The sequence below is a fragment of the Salvelinus alpinus genome, chromosome 10 (genome assembly GCF_045679555.1).
Source record: "Salvelinus alpinus chromosome 10, SLU_Salpinus.1, whole genome shotgun sequence".
Lineage (NCBI taxonomy): Eukaryota > Metazoa > Chordata > Actinopteri > Salmoniformes > Salmonidae > Salvelinus > Salvelinus alpinus.
In genome coordinates, this window is record NC_092095.1 from 51,213,804 (window position 1) to 51,231,754 (window position 17,951).

The following is a 17,951-nucleotide window of genomic DNA, read 5'->3' on the forward strand; positions in this document are numbered from 1 at the left end:
GTGTGTGTGTGTGTGTGTGTGTGTGTGTGTGTGTGTGTGTGTGTGTGTGTGTGTGTGTGTGTGTGTGTGTGTGTGTGTGTGTGTGTGTGTGTGTGTGTGCGTGTGAGCGTGTGAATGGATATATGCTTGTTAGGGCTATACTCTTGCAAGGAAAAAAGTTACTTTAGTTGCTGCATGGTTGAAACCCAAGCATCCTATTGGTTACCTTGTTGTTAGTCATTCCTGATGTACTCAGGGTATTAAGTCCTTTTCTGCAGATGTGTTCATCAAGGGATCCCAGGAAACAGCTGTGTTTGAGTTGTAATCCCTCCACACTCACTGGGCCCCTGCACTCAAACACTACAGCCCTAATGAGGGAGGTGCACAATACCTGTCCAGACCCATTCGTCTTAGGCTATGCACGCCAGCCAGCGGGATGCCACATCAATCTTGGATAAGAGAGTTGGAAATCCGTCACGGGGCAATTCCATTGAATTAAAGTGTTGAGAGGCTGCCCCTTCAGACACATACAAACAGAGCGGAGCAAAGGAGCATTTGCCTGTTTGACGATTGATTTTAATTTCCCTAACCGTAGAATCCCTCTTGTGGAAAAAGTAGACTAGTGGAACTCATCTAACAGAACCACACTGCAAATTGTGCGTCCCGACAACACAATCACGTCTTTTTTCTTCACTGTCTGACAAACGGAAAGTTAACGGCAAACTTTGATTGATGGCGTTACTCCTAATCTCTTTGATAGGCAAATGGCTGCTCTGCCTCTGTCACAACCTGAAATGGACTTGTTCAAATAGACCTCTATCACAGAGAAAACCTCTGTCTCCTGTTGATAGTGTGTTCTCTAAGTAGTACAAATACACTCAACGACAGACCGAACAGAACACAGCTAGAGACCGAATACAAAAGACAACCTCAGAGGGACTTCTGTGGGGAGTGAAACATCAAATCAAATTGTATTGGTCACATACACGTGTTTAGCAGATGTTATTGCGGGTGTAGCGAAATGCTTGTGTTTCTAGCTCAAACAGTGCAGTAATATCTCACAAGTAATATCTGACAAATTTCACAACAATACAAACAATACACACAAATCTAAAGTAAAGGAATGGAATTAAGAATATATCATAATTGGACGAGCAATGTCGGAGCGGCATAGACTAAAATACAGTAGAATAGAATACAGTATATACATTTGAGATGAGTAATGCAAAATATGTAAACATTATTAACATCAGGAGAAGTTACAGGCCATGCACAGAAAGAAAACCTAGCCCCTTCCCCTTAGGCACTTATGTAGATTTAAAAGAATTACTACAATTGAATGACTGTTGCGTTACACCTATCCAATCCCTTAGATCGACACAAGTGTTTAGGGAGTAGGGGCTGGGGGTTGTTACTGGACGGGTCCGTAAGTCTCACAGGCTGTAGAGATCCAGAAAGGTATTAACACGTCTCATCCCGGGCGTGTCTCCCTACAGCACATCAATAACGACCACATCCACGGGGAGAAGAAGGAGTTTGTGTGCCGCTGGGATGAGTGTTCCAGGGAGCAGAAGCCCTTTAAGGCCCAGTACATGCTGGTGGTTCACATGAGGAGACACACGGGGGAGAAGCCACACAAGTGTACCGTGAGTAACTGGTCGTCGCCAGGCTTGGCCTTCGCTGAGCATTTGCCTCTCTAAACATTTGTAGAGTGTACCGTCACACACACACACACTCACACTCACACTCATACTCACAATCACACACAGATGTGTGTGTGATTCTCTGTGAGTGTGAGTGTGTGTGACGGTACACTCTACAAGTGCACACATACAAATCTAGAAATGCCGTTTGGGCTTTTCTCCATATTTCACGTGATAATTCTTGAAAAGGAATACAAATATGCTTACAGTGTGATTACATTACACATTCACATAGAGGATGTCCCTAAGCTGGTTAGTAGGGTGTATGTTAGTAGTGTCAGTAAGGGCAATGGGTCCTTCTTACAGTAAGACCTGTATTGTAAGTCCCTCATGTACAACATGTACAACATCTAAGACTTTTCTCTCTTCAGGCCAAATCCTTAACTTTTCACATAAATCATGCATTGATGTCAAGGGGAGATTTGTTTCTGAAGTTAGGATTGGTGACTCTAAACAGTGCATTTGGAAAGTATTCAGACCCTTTCACGATTTCCACATTTTGTTACGTTACAGCCTTATTCTAAAATGGATTACATCGTTTTTCCCCCCTCACCAATCTACATACAATACCCCATAATGACAAAGCAACAACTGATTTTGACATTTTTGCAAATGTATAAAAAATGTAAAACTCAAATAACACATTTACATAATTATTCAGACCCTTTACTCAGTACTTTTGGTATTTGCAGCAGCTACTCTTCCTGTGGTCCACACAAAACATGAAACATAATACAGAATGACATAATACAGCATCAATAGACAAGAACAGCTCAAGGACAGAACTACATACATACATTAAAATGGCACACGTAGCCTACATATCAATGCATACACACAAACTATCTAGGTCAAATAGGGGAGAGGCATTGTGCCGTGAGGTGTTGCTTTATCTGTTTTTTGAAACCAGGTTTGCTGTTTATTTGAGCAAAATGAGATGGAAGGAAGTTCCATGCATTAAGGGCTCTATATAATACTGTACGCTTTCTTGAATTTGTTCTGGATTTGGGGACTGTGAAAAGACACCTGGTGGCATGTCTGATGGGATATGTGTGTGTGTCAGAGCTGTGTGTAAGTTGACTATGCAAACAATTTGGGATTTTCAACACATTAATGTTTCTTATAAAAAATAAGTGATGCAGTCAGTCTCTCCTCAACTCTCAGCCAAGAGAGACCGGCATGCATAGTATTTATATCAGCCCTCTGATTACAATGAAGATCAAAACGTGCCGCTCTGTTCTGGGCCAGCTGCAGCTTAACTAGGTCTTTCCTTGCAGCACCGGACCACACGACTGGACAATAATCAAGATTAGACAAAATTAGAGCCTGTAGAACTTGCTTTTTGGAGTATGGTGTCAAAAAAGCAGAGCATCTCTTTATTACGGCCAGAACTCTCCCCATCTTTACAACCATTGAATCTAAATGTTTTGACCAAGACAGTTTACAATCTAAAGTAATGGCAAGTAATTTAGTCTCCTCAACTTGTTCAACAGCCACACCATTCATTACCAGATTTAGCTGAGGTCTAAAATTTAAGGAATGATTTGTACCAAATACAATGCTCTTAGTTTTAGAGATGTTCAGGACCAGTTTATTACTGGTCACTGTAACGGCAGCCTTCCTCCTCTTCGTCTGAAGAGCGGACCAAGACGCAGCGTAGTTCGTGTTCAACATGTTTAATAAAAGACGATAACGTGAACACTACACAAATACAAAATAACAAACGTGGCAAAACCGAAACAGTCCTATCTGGTGCAATGAACACAAAGACAGAAGACAACCACCCACAAACCCCAACACAAAACAAGCTACCTAAATATGGTTCCCAATCAGAGACAATGACAAACACCTGCCTCTGATTGAGAACCATATTAGGCCAAACAACAAACCCAACATAGAAACACAACATATAGATAACCCACCCAACTCACGCCCTGACCACACTAAAACAAAGACAAAACCAAAAGAACTATGGTCAGAACGTGACAGTCACCCATTCTTAAACAGACTGCAACTCTTTGTTAAGGGTTTCAGTGACTTCGTTAGCTGTGGATGCTGATGCATATATGGTTGAATTATAAGCATACATGGACACACATGCTTTGTTTAATGTTAGTGGCAGGTCATTGGTAAAAAATAGTAAAGAGTAGAGGGCCTAGAGAGCTGCCCTGCGGTACACCACACTTTACATGTTTGACATTAGAGAAGCTTCCATTAAAGAAAACCCTTTGAGTTATATTAGATAGATAGCTCTGAATCCACGACATGGCAGAGGTTGAAAAGCGATAACACAAAAGTTTTTTCAACAACAGGTGCTGGTCAATAATATCAAAGACTGCACTGAAATCTAACAGTACAGTTCCCACAATCTTCTTATTACAATTTCTTTCAACCAATCATCAGTCATTTATGTCAGTGCAGTACATGTTGAGTGCCCTTCTCTATAAGCATGCTGAAAGTCTGTTGTTAATCTGTTTACAGAGAAATAGCATTGTATTTGGTCAAACACAATATTTTACAACAGTTTGCTAAGAGCTGGCAGCAAGCTTATAGGTCTGCTGTTAGAACCAGTAAAGGCCGCTTTACCACTTTTGGATAGCGGAATTACTTTGGCTTCCTTCTAGCCCTGACAAAGACTTTCCTCTAGGCACAGATTAAAAATATGGCAGATAGGAGTGGCTATAGAGTCAGCTACCATCCCCAGTAGCTTTCCATCTAAGTTGTCAATGCCTGGAGGTTTGTCATTATTGATCGATAACAATCATTTTTCCACCTTTCCCACATAACTTTACAAAATTCAAACTTGCAATGCGTTTCTTTCATTATTTGTTTTTTTATGCATGAATATAATTGCTTACTGTTCGTTGTTGGCATTTCCTGCCTACGTTTGCTCACTTTGCCAATGAAATAATCATAAAAATAATTGGCAACATCAAATGGTTTTGTGATGAATAAGCCATCTGATTCAATGAAAGATGGAGTTGAATATGTCTTTCTGCCCTTAATTTAATTTAAAGTACTCAAAACTTTTTTTCCCATCATTCTTTATATCATTGATATTGGCTTCATAATAAAGTTTCTTCTTATTTTGTTGAGTTTAGTCACATCATTTCTCAATTTGCAGTAAGTAAGTCAGATGTGCAGCCAGACTTAATAGCCGCTCCTTTTGCTCCATCTCTTTCAAGCATACAGTTTATCATTTCCTCATCAATCGATGGATCCTTCACAGTTGTAACAGTGAGTTTCTTAACAGGTGCATGTTTATCAAAAGTTGGAAGAAGCAATTTCATAAATGCATCAAGTGCAGCGTCTGGATGCTCCTCATTAATCACATCAGACCAACACATATTTTTAACATCGTCCGAATAAGAGTCACAGCAACATTTTTGTATGATCTCTTATACACTATTTTAGGTCCAGCTGTTGGAACTTTGGCTTTCCTGGATATAGCCACTATATTGTGATCACTGCATCCAATGGGTACGGAAACAACTTTAGAACAAAGTTCTACAGCAGTAGTAAAAACGTGATCGATATATGTGGATGATCTTGTTCCTGTACTGTTTGTAAACACCCTGGTAGGTTGATTAATAACCTGAACCAGATTACAGGCACTGGTTACAGTAAGAAGCTTCCTCTTGAGCGGACGGCTTGATGAAACAATATGCATTTCACACATATTATTTAGATACTGACTGTTAGCACTTAGTGGCCTCTAGCAACACCCCAAAAGAAAAGGCTTTAGATGTGCCAAGAGAACCTGCAACCACAACACTTCAATAACACTTGACAAAAGATCTCTAAGCATTACAGGGATATGGCTCTGAATATATACAGCAACACCTCTCCCATAAGCATCTCCCATAAGCACTCTCTTCTACAGATGTTATATCCTTGTATTGCTGCTGCTGTATTATCAAATGAATTATCTAAGTGAGTCTCAGAAATGGCTAATATATGAATGTTATCTGATGTTAGCAGGTTATTGATTTCATGAACCTTATTTCTAAGGCTACATATATTAATATGGGCTATTTTCAGCCCTTTCCTGGGTAGCTTATCAGAGATAGACATAATACTGAAAAGAGCAAACAAAGTAAGAGATTTTTTTTTACATTCAGCAGTCCATTAATCAATTGGTGTGTGTGTGTGTGTGTGTGTGTGTGTGTGTGTGTGTGTGTGTGTGTGTGTGTGTGTGTGTGTGTGTGTGTGTGTGTGTGTGTGTGTGTGTGTGTGTGTGTGTGTGTGTGTGTACTTCGTTGTTGAAGCTACGAACCCATAGGCTTGGCTCTCTCATCCCTTCCAGGCTTCTGGGAGGGAGGGTGGACAATGAGCCTGTCATAGCCGATGTAAGCAATGTCCCCACGAGCTCTGGCAGCTTTCATGGCTGGGATCAGTTTTTTCCTCTTCTGGCGCACAGCTACTTTGTTGAAGCACCTTTGGCGGCGATTGCAGCCAAACTCCAAGCGGGCTGTCATGTTCCTTTTACTGAGGAGTGGCTTCTGTCTGGCCACTCTACCATAAAGGCCTGATTGGTGGAGTGCTGCAGAGATGGTTGACCTTCTGGAAGGTTCTCCCATCTCCACAGAGGAACTCTGGAGCTCTGTCAGAGTGACTATCGGGTTCTTGGTCACCTCCCTGACCAAGGCCTTTCTTCCCCGATTTCTCAATTTGGCTGGGCAGCCAGCTCTAGGAAGAGTCTTGGTGGTTCCAAACTTCTTCCATTTAAGAATGATGGAGGCCACTGTGTTCTTGGGGACCTTCAATGCGGCAGACATTTTTTGGTACCCTTCCCCAGATCTGTGCCTCGAAGCTCTACAGACAATTCCTTCGACCTCATGGCTTGGTTTTTGCTCTGACATGCACTGTCAACATTGGGAACTTATATAGACAGGTGTGTGCATTTCCAAATCATGTCCAATCAATTGAATTTACCACAGGTGGACTCCAATCAAGTTGTAGAAACATCTCAAGGATGATCAATGGAAACAGGATGCACCTGAGCTCAATTTCAAGTCTCATAGCAAAGGTTCTGAATACTTATGTAAATAAGGTATTTCTGTTTTTTATTTTTGAAACATTTGCTAAAAGAAATCCCAAAACCAGTTTTTGCTTTGTCATTATGGGGTATTGTGTGTAGATTGATGCGATTTTTAAAAAATGTAATCAATTTTAGAATAAGGCTGTAACGTAACAAAATGTGGAAAGGGTGAAGGGGTCTGAATACTTTCCGAATGCACTCTATTTGCCTCCACACAAGAGTATCATTCATTACACAATAATTGCAAAGGACATCTTTATAGAAATTAAAAAGGAATGGAAAACAAGGATAGACGTGAAATACACTGTACAAAGATCCTGTGTTTGACCGCTTTGGTGTTTTCCTTTCTCTCTCTTGCAGTTTGAGGGCTGCTGTAAGGCCTATTCTCGCCTGGAGAATCTGAAGACCCACCTGCGATCTCACACCGGGGAAAAACCATATGTGTGTGACCACGAGGGATGCAACAAAGCCTTCTCCAATGCCTCGGACAGAGCCAAGCACCAGAATCGCACACACTCCAACGAGGTGCGCCCACGCGCACACACACTTCAATGAGGTCCTACTGGGGCTGCCTCCCAAACACCACCCTATCCCCTTCATAGCGCAGTACTTTCAGGGCCCTGGTCAAAAGATAGCGTACTATGCAGGCAATCGGGCACCATTTTGGATGCTGTCAAGCTCCCACACCGCACAGCACTGCAGCTCCATTCTGCCCTGCCAGGACTTCAGACAGACTCACTTATGAAGTCCATTAGATATTCTCTTAGACAGACATCCGTAGGATCAATACTCTTCTACCTTTTGTGACTTACTGTAAGGTCCTGGGTCAAAAGATTGTGGCATCAAGAAAATACAAACTGACATATGTATCTTCAATCTGTTGTCTGCTAGCCTTTTACATATTCAGGCTGAAATGAGATGTGTGGACTTTTTCTCATCACGCACGGGGATTGTTCTTGGACGTCTATACTTGCCGCATTAAACCACGGCCGTGTGTGTGTGTGTTGTGTTCGTTTGTGTGTGCGTGCGTGTGTTCCTAAGTGTGTGTGTGTGTGTGTGTGTATGCAGGCGTGTGTGTGAGTAAATAATGATGTACGGAACTAATGAGCATGGCAGCCCCACAGTGCATTAGTGTGAATCAAGCGTAGGCATCCCTTATGGAGATCCAGACCACCTGCAGATCACCAATACAAAATGAACCCTGGAACCGTTCCAAGCCTCCTACTCGCCTATCCATCAGGAGATAGAGGAGAGAAGTGTAGGGGGAGAGCATCCCATGGATCCACACACACACACACACACACACACACACACACACACACACACACACACACACACACACACACACACACACAACCCCTCGGGATGAAAAACAAGACTGGATCCATCCCACCAGTATAACTGTAACTTTATTACTGGAAGCCGCATAAATCTTAGTGATATTCTGTGGCTGTAAGCAGAACCAACAAGTCACTGGTCTTCCATACATAATTTATACACTCTAATTGCCTGTTTACAACAACAGCTAGTCACAGCTAATCTGAGTAAGTAGGAGGGGATGGATATTCTAATTCCCAGGCATGTATTTGAATGTTATTAAACAGAATATGAACTGGATGATATTAATCTCCCTCTGGATCCTGTGTGGCTCACTTGGTAAGAGTGTGGTGGTAACAACGCCAGGGTTGTCGGTTTGCTTCCCGCTGGGGCCACATTTAAATGTATACACTCACTGTACTGTAAATCGCTTCGGATTAAATATACACTACCGTTAAAAAGTTTGGGTTCATTTAGAAATGTCCTTGTTTTTGAAAGAAAAGCACATTTTTTGGCCATTAAAATAACACCAAATTGATCATAAATACAGTGTAGACATTGTTAATGTTGTAAATGACTATTGTAGCTGGAAACGGCAGATTTTTTAAGGAATATCTACATAGGCATACAGATGCCCATTATCAGCAACCATCACTCCTGTGTTCCAATGGCACGTTGTGTTAGCTAATCCAAGTTTATTATTTCAAAAGGCTAATTGATCATTAGAAAACCCTTTTGCAATTATGTTAGCACAGCTGAAAACTGTTGTTCTGATTAAACAAGCAGTAAAACCGGCCTTCTTTAGACTAGTTGAGTATCTGGAGCATCAGCATGAGGCTGGCCTTCTAGGCAGAATTCCTCTATCCATTGTCTGTTCTTTTTCCCATTTTAATCTTTTATTTTTATTGGCCAGTCTGAGATATGGCTTTTTCTTTGCAACTCTGCATAGGCCAGCATCCCGGAGTCGCCTCTTCACTGTTGACGTAGAGACTGGTGTTTTGCGGGTACTATTTAATGAAGCTGCCAGTTGAGGACTTGTGAGGCGTCTGTTTCTCAAACTAGACACTCTAATGTACTTGTCCTCTTTCTCAGTTGTGCACCGGAGCCTCCCACTCCTCTTTCTATTCTGGTTAGAGACAGTTTGCGCTGTTCTGTGAAGGGAGTAGTACACAGCGTTGTATCAGATCTTCAGTTTCTTGGCAATTTCGCATGGAATAGCCTTCATTTCTCAGAACAAGAATAGACTGACGAGTTTCAGAAGAACGTTTTTTGTTTCTGGCCTGTAATCGAACCCACAAATGCTGATGCTCCAGATACTCAACTGGTCTAAAGAAGGCCGGTTTTATTGTTTCTTTAATCAGGACAACAGTTTTCTGTGCTAACATAATTGCAAAGGGGTGATCAATTAGCCTTTTAAAATGATAAACTTGGATTAGCTAACACAACGTGCCACTGGAACACAGGAGTGATGGTTGCTGATAATGGGCCTCTGTACGCCTATGTAGATATTCCATTAAAAAATCTGCTGTTTCCAGCAACAATAGTCATTTACAACATTAACAATGTCTATACTGTATTTCTGATCAATTTGATGTTGTTTTAAATGGACAAAAAAAAGTGCTTTTCTTTCAAAAACAAGGACATTTCTAAGTGACCCCAAATTTTTGAACGGTAGTGTGTGTGTGTGTGTGTGTGTGTATATATATATATATATATATATATACACACATGACATGTCTCTAATGTAAAATGTATTTTATCTCTCGGAGTATAACCTTTCTATATAATGATGAAATAAATACACTTGTATCCACAGAAACCCTACGTGTGTAAAGTCCCCGGGTGTACGAAGCGCTACACGGACCCCAGCTCTCTCAGAAAGCACGTGAAGACAGTCCACGGACCAGAGGCCCACGTCACCAAGAAACAGCGCAGTGACCTGCCGCCCAGCAGACCCGTGCCACCCAAAGAGAATGGAGAAAACGAGACAGGCCGGGGCATGGAGAAGATGGACAGCACCTCGAGAGGCATGGAGGACTACCTGCAGGTCAAGTCTATCAAGACGGAGAAGTCTGTGGTAAGAGACGATCTGGTGTTGCAGCCTGTCATCCAAAGAGAGATCATTTGGAGTAGAAGTGGAAATATAATTCAGCAAACACATACAGTTTTTAGTTTACCGTACGGTTATGTGTGCCCTCCCATTCTATGGTTTAGCCACTTTATAGATTTGTGCAATCAGATAAGGGGCGGCAGGTGGCCTAGTGGTTAGAGCGTTGGGCCAGTAACCCAAAGGTTGCTAGATTGACTCCCTGAGCTGACAAGGTAAAAATCTGTCGTTCTGTCCCTGAACAAGGCAATTAACCCACTGTTCCTGCGCTGTCATTGTAAATAAGAATTTGTTCTTAACTGACTTGCCTGGTTAAATACAGATAATGTCCTTCTATTTTCTCAGTCTGAGCCCCTACTAACAATGGCATGCAAATCTTACCTAACAAACTTTTATCCTTCCTATCTAACACTCTCTGCATGTTTCCTTTCCATTTCTCTTCTCTTTGAAACTTTCCTTAAGGACAGACATTACTAAGGTGAGCACAGCTTCAGTTTGAGCTTCAGTTTAATACAGAATATCTTTCATAATATCTCCCGTCATGTCATCATCATGTACTACTGCTGTATGACAAGCCACAGCTAGTAAGGAACACAGTCCAAACATGTGTATAATAGTTATTACGGAATTTTAAGTCCTCATACTGTACACCATAAAGAGGGACTGGGGAGCCCAACAACCCAGAGAGCCACAGATTCATAGCCCCGTGTGCCGGCCTAGCATGTACTCAAGCATCCTTTCATCTCTCCCATTTCTAATTCACAGAGAGCTATAATCTGTAGCCACCCCAACCGAAACTCGTTATTTACAATTAAAGTTGTGGAGAAAAGAACTTTCATGATTCACTGTACATCTCCTTATGTTGTTATGTTATCACTGTTCTACTTTCTCTTCGTTAGATGGTGATCCCTTTCCTCTTTAGATAGTTTATAAACATGTTGTTTCTCTCCGCCTCTCTCTCTCTCTCGCGCTCTCTCTCTCTCTCTCTCTAGATGTATCAGTCCAGCCCTGGTGGTCAGTCGTCATGTAGCAGCGAGCCGTCGCCACTTGGCGGTTCCACCAACCATGACAGTGGAGTAGAGATGGCCCTCCATAGCGGCGGGGGCAGCATGGGGGACCTGACTGGGCTGGACGACCCCTCGGGGCCCCTCATGGACTCCCTCTTCTCTGGCCTCTCGTCTGGGACAGCAGGGGTCGGGGTGGGCCTCCACTTACGTCAACACCTAGGCCTCAGCCACATCCACAGACTAGAACACCTGAAGAAGGAGAAACTGAAGACGGCGAGGGACTCCTGCCAGTGGGCCAATCATCATCCAGCTGCTCCAGTCCAGAACACCAAGCTACCGCCCATACCAGCAAGCGGTGAGTAAACATAAAAAGAAAGAAGTAACCAGTGTTTTCATAATTACCCTTTTTGAGTATTCAGTACATTCAGAAATCTATTCTGACTCCTGTGTGACATCAATTCTTCTTCGCTTCAGGGTCCCTTCTGGAGAGTGGAAATATGTGTGGTGGGCCTGGATCGTTCAGCCTCAGTGAGCTGTGTTCCAGTAAGGTGACTGTCCTGAACCAGCTGGACCATCTGATGGAGCGCAGGGACAGCGCCACCAGCACCGTCTCCTCTGCCTACATCAGCCGCCGCTCCTCTGGCATCTCCCCCTGCTACTCCAGCCGCCGCTCCAGCGACGCCTCCACGTTCAGTGGTCACCGCCACCACAACATCAGCTCCACCGGCTCCTACGACCCCATCTCTGCAGACCTGTCCCGGAGGTCCAGCGACGCCAGCCAGTGTGGAGGTGGTGGAGGAGGGGGACGGCTGCCCAGTAACCTCAGCCTCACCCCCGCCCAGCACTACCACCTCAAGGCGAAATATGCGGCGGCTACAGGCGGAGCCCCACCCACACCTTTACCCAACATGGAGAGGATGAGTCTCAAAACCTGCTTGGCCCTCTACAGGGACGCTTCCCAGGGAGACTCGTCGTCTGGTTACTCCTCCTTCAACACCATTGTCCCCAGTGGGGTTCCCAGGCGCTGCAGCGGCGATATGGGAAGCTATAACGGCCGCAGCATGATGCCCCACGAAGCTCCGTCCAACATTCCCCGTCGGGCTAGCGACCCCGTCCCCCGGCGGCCATCCCTGCACCCACTGTCCCATCAGCCTCAGGTGCAGCGCTACAACAGCACGGGCAACATGCAGAACCTCCACCCACACGCCTCCCAGCCCAACCAGGCCCTGTCTGCAGCCGAGCGGCGCCACCTGGCGCTCCAGAGCCACCAGCCGCGCTCCGACGACAGCCTGCAGCGATACCCCTACTGCCCCCGGCCGCCCAGCATCTCTGAGAACGTGGCCATGGAGACCATGGCCGGCGCTATGAGCGGTAGGCGCAACAGCAGTGAGGAGGAGATGATGGTACTTCCTGATGACGTCGTTCACTACATCACTGCTCAGGGCGGAGCTGGAGAGTCAGACTGTGCCAACGGGTACAACCGACAAGCACAATGTGGTTTCCATGGAAACGCAATAAACCTTAACCCCCAGCAACAACAGCAGTTTTACCACCAGCGAAGGATGGCTGTGGTGGACACCAATATGAGTATGAACCCTTCGTCTGCACCACAAACCATGCGCCTCTCCTGTGCCCTAAGCCCAGGCCATCCGCAGCAGTCTTTCCCCTCCTCACCCAGTAAGACGAGCACCATGCCGGTACAGTGGAACGAGGTCAGCTCAGGGACTGTGGAAGCTCTTCACAACCCAACCCAACATCTGCCGTTCGGTCGAAGCAACTCAAACCTCGCCATGGTCCAACAGAAACAGAACTTTGTCTCGTTCCAGAAGCAGAATCTTAACTCCAACCAACACATTGCACAGATTAACCACAACCTGGCTCACGCAGCCCAGCAGGGGAGATACATACAGCAGCAGAAGCCTGACTCCAGGCTGAGCTGTGTCCAGCAACAGAGCCTACAGCAACAGCAGCCCGCTAATGCTAACCTCAATGAACCAGTGAGCCTCGAGTATGGGTTTAACCAGGGTCTCGGTCCTAGTGATGCTAACGCTAACCAGCGGTCCTCCTGTAATAGTATGGCAGTTGGTGGCACAGTGCACACTGTAGACACGCAGAACAGCCGACTGAGGACGCAGCCAGGGGGGAGTCAATCGTCTCAAGTCACATTTAAGGATAGCGGTGTGAACTCTTCGCGGATGATCTCACATCAACAGAACTATAATATAGCGTCCCAGGTTCAGCATCCTATACAAAATGGAGGTCAAATACTCATCCAGCCAAGACCGCCCACAGAACATAAGTCTCTAAGCAGACAGCATTCAGGGTCAATGACAATCCAGCGACAAAACTCAATTGGCAATCACTGCAGCAATGGCAACAACACAGACAACAATGTTATGTTCTACACAGGACAGATACACGTGTTTGAGCCAAACGGGAACATCAACATCCAGATGATGACATCATCAGTAGTAGACGTTCTTCAATGTCCCTCAGACAGCACTGAGACCTCCATGACCTCACCGGGAGTAAACAACCAGGTCTCCAGTACGGTGGACTCGTCCAATGGGACAGGGGCAGAGGAGCCCCAGATTGACTTTGACACCATGCTGGATGACGGGGACCACTCCAGCCTGATGTCAGGCACCATCAGCCCCAGCATCCTCCAGAGTCTGTCCCAGACCTCCTCCAGACTCACCACCCCCCGGAACTCTGTCACCCTGCCCTCCCTGCCCCTCCCTGCAGGGGGCAGCAACATGGCCATCGGCGATATGAGCTCCCTGCTCACCGCGCTTGCAGAAGAGAACAAGTTCCTCAGCATGATGTCATAAGGATGATCCCAAATACACTGAAGGCAGACACAGGTAAAACACACATTACCTACCTTGGTGTATTTGGCCCAGGACGTGTGTTAAAAGAAATGACCTATTGCAACACAAGCTCTAAGAACGATAGTTTATCTACCACCAAGAGTTTAAACTGACTGTGTGAATGACAAGAGGGGAACCTACTAGTTAACATTGTTGCAGAGGTCCTCCTGACCATGTGATTGAACACTAAGCACCTCATTGGAGAACTTTGACGGCCACCAGAGACTAAGGAACCTATGAGATTCTGAAGACTTCATGCTAAATCACCACTATGTTTGTGCTACTTATTGTATTGTCCTGTACAGTATCATTATGGAGCTAATATGGCGATTTCATATCTATTGAGAAGCCATATTTTGCCTTAGATGAGTAAGTAAGTATAATGTAATCCACAGCACAATTCTGTTAATGTTGTACATGAGATAGTGTACAGTTCTGCAGTAAAACAAGTTTACCAAGTGCCTGGCTATGCCGCAGAATATGCAAGACAAGCATATGACACAGATCACGTTGAAGTGCAACCAGGTCCTTCTGTATGATACCGATTTTGGATTTTTCTATCATTTAGTTATTTAAAGACACACATATATGTAAATTGTGTAAATGACTTGATCTAAAACAATTTGATTCTTTCTCTCAGATCTTATCTGAAACTCATTCATCTGTGCAGATTAGATTTTTTTTCTGTCAGTGAAGTTGCAGCAACAAAAAAATCTGGGAGAAAAATGATTAAATCATTCATTAGAGTCAGAAGAAATCTTTTTCTAATCTATTTAGTCATGTCAGGTCTATTTCCATGCAGTGTCTTCGATATGAGCCATTGTCTTATTTGTCTGTCGCGTTGAGTTGGACTATTGAGATGAACAGTGACGTCTCAGTGTCGCGGACAAGTTGTGACTGGAATTAAGCGACAATTTCTAAAGAATATGCAAATACTTGATATGATACATATTCTGGGGGTGATAACATTGCTATTAACTCTTGGTGATGAATTAGGAAAAATCTAAAAGGGAAAGAGAATCCTCCTTTTCGGTGTCAAATGACTTTTTCTCCAATGCAGCCCTTGATGATGACGAGGAATCGAAGATATCATAGTGTATTAGGAATCAATGTTGTTTTTTTTGTACACTACCATGCAACTCTGTTGTGTCGGATATGTATATATCTTTTGTACATTTTTATGACATACAATATTGTTGTTGTTTTTTTACTTAATTGCTGTCTGGTGAGTTATTTCAAACCATGGGTGTTTTTTCTCACGGAATATAATATGTTTGAAATTAGGTTGTTTTAGGTCTCCAATATACAATACCAGGCCGATTGAATTCAATTGGCCTATAAATTCATATTACACTTTACTAGAAAAGAAAAGTCCCATGTACAGAAATCCCCCCACAATATAAATGGTACGTTGTTATATTTCCCACTCCTTGGTTCAAAACTGAACATAGAGACAATAGACAGTAGCCAGTACATCAGAGAGTTGAACTGTTCTTTGAAAACCTCTCCTTTAATCTTAGAAGTATATGAGTGTTGATTGCTTAAATAATTCAGGAGAAAAACTTTCTTCTTAGAAGCCACACAAGTTCTCGCTCTCCTTGCTGCCAACAAAGCATTTTTCCTCCCACATTGAATCCTATCATATCAGACATTTATAAGACACTGGCTATCTTTCAAGGTAATTATGGAGGCTTTGAAATAGGTTCTTCTGACCCCGTCTTGCCCCTGCTTGTAATGTTGGCCTGGACACAATGCTAGTTTCACTCCAGAAACAGATGAGAAAGGGCACACTTGTAAAACCGCAAAGTGCATACAGAGCAGTTGCTAAAGTTGACCTGTGTGTAGTCCAACATTACCAGTGACAGATTGGCCCAAAGGAAATGGCTGTTGAAACCACATAAAACACACACACACCAGTTATATATAGAGAGAGAGAGAGAGAGAGAGCGAGAGAGCGAGAGAGAGAGAGCGAGAGAGCGAGAGAGAGAGAGAGAGAGAGAGCGAGAGAGCGAGAGAGAGAGAGAGAGAGAGAGAGAGGTCCAGGGAGGGACAAAGCGCCAAGCAGAGTGTTAGCGCTGAGGAACAAATGATTTTATTCTGACAGGGAATTCAGCCGAGAATACGTTTGATCTGAGGTTTTTGAGAGCTTTTGCCACTGGAATTCCTTATTCTCTCAGAGAATAAAAAGAGAGAAAATAGCCTGAGGATATGAAATCGTATCAGTAAAGGGGTTAGTGAGACTCAAGTCATAAATTAGCAACACCTCAATGTATTGGTACTGTAGATCCAATAGGATGATAATAGGCAGATGTACTGACTTGTGCAGCATGTATAGACTACAAACACATTAGGCAGACATTGAGGGGGAAGAAACGCTGGTTCTTAAAAATCTGGAGATGTTTTAAAAGAACCCAGGTTTATTACAGGAGGCACCAGCCTTAACCTCAACCTTATCAACCCTAACCCTAGCTTCATGTCCACATCCCGGTTCAAACCTAACCCTAGTCTCAACCACAACCCTAACCCTAGCTTCATGTCCACATCCCGGTTCAAACCTAACCCTAGCCTCAACCACAACCCTAACCCTAGCTTCATGTCCACATCCTGGTTCAACCCTAACCCTAGCTTCATGTCCACATCCAGGTTCAACCCTAACCCTAGCTTCATGTCCACATCCAGGTTCAACCCTAAGCCTTGCCTCAATCACAACCCTAACCCTAGCTTCATGAGGACCAGTTTGGAAACAAGGGTTTTAATTAATACTTTGAAGTGCTATACTCTGGGACCACATTGTACATGTCTCTTACCCAAATAAGTTCAATTCAATTCATGTCCACATCCTGGTTCAACCCTTACCCTTGCCTCAATAACAATCACAACCCTAACCCTTACCTTAACACTAGCTTCATGTCCACATCCTGGTTCAACCCTTACCCTTGCCTCAATAACAATCACAACCCTAACCCTTACCTTAACCCTAGCTTCATGTCCACGTCCTGGTTCAACCCTTACCCTTGCCTCAATAACAATCACAACCCTAACCCTTACCTTAACACTAGCTTCATGTCCACATCCTGGTTCAACCCTTACCCTTGCCTCAATAACAATCACAACCCTAACCCTTACCTTAACCCTAGCTTCATGTCCACGTCCTGGTTCAACCCTTACCCTTGCCTCAATAACAATCACAACCCTAACCCTTACCTTAACACTAGCTTCATGTCCACATCCTGGTTCAACCCTTACCCTTGCCTCAATAACAATCACAACCCTAACCCTTACCTTAACCCTAGCTTCATGTCCACATCCTGGTTCAACCCTTACCCTTGCCTCAATAACAATCACAACCCTAACCCTTACCTTAACACTAGCTTCATGTCCACATTCTGGTTCAACCCTTACCCTTGCCTCAATAACAATCACAACCCTAACCCTTACCTTAACACTAGCTCCATGTCCACAAGTACCAGTTCTGTTCTCAGTCACAGAAACAGTAACCAGTAACAGTGTGCAGTAAGTGATATTTTTAGCGGAGGTCATTTTCAACCCTTTCTCATCACAGGGCCCTCAAAGGAAAGCATGCCCCTCTAAACCCTGCAGTAAAGCAGACATGTCTGTTGTGAATTAAAAGGGATTTCGAGGTATGCATTTTACAGCATGTCCTGCATTCTTCAATCCCCAAGGGGAGAGGAATGTGATTTACAGGGTCTCTTTATGAGTGACAAGGTATTCAGGACACACACACACACGACTCTCCACACAGCTGCCCACAGACATCAGTCACAGACAGTCTGTCACACGGCACAGCGGGGGGGGGGCATGCCGACTAACACTGGCACTGGTCTGGACTGGTCTCCACCGCTGCTAACCACTGGACCAGGAACAACTAAAAATGATACATTGGCAACATCCACAGGCTGATGAAAG

The 17,951-nt window shown here is 44.1% G+C and overlaps 1 protein-coding gene across 1 annotated transcript in view; it reads left to right on the forward strand.

Annotated features, from left to right (window-relative positions):
• The window catches only part of LOC139532207 (zinc finger protein GLI2-like), an 82,372-nt gene extending 67,133 nt beyond the window's left edge, over nucleotides 1-15,239 (forward strand). Inside the window, exons 10-14 of the mRNA XM_071329539.1 lie at nucleotides 1,476-1,625; nucleotides 7,084-7,248; nucleotides 9,857-10,117; nucleotides 11,140-11,509; nucleotides 11,629-15,239. Of these exons, the coding sequence (XP_071185640.1) occupies nucleotides 1,476-1,625; nucleotides 7,084-7,248; nucleotides 9,857-10,117; nucleotides 11,140-11,509; nucleotides 11,629-13,985 (3,303 nt within the window). The 3' untranslated portion in view covers nucleotides 13,986-15,239. The remainder of the gene's footprint in view (nucleotides 1-1,475; nucleotides 1,626-7,083; nucleotides 7,249-9,856; nucleotides 10,118-11,139; nucleotides 11,510-11,628) is intronic.
• Nucleotides 15,240-17,951: the final 2,712 nt, after the last annotated feature.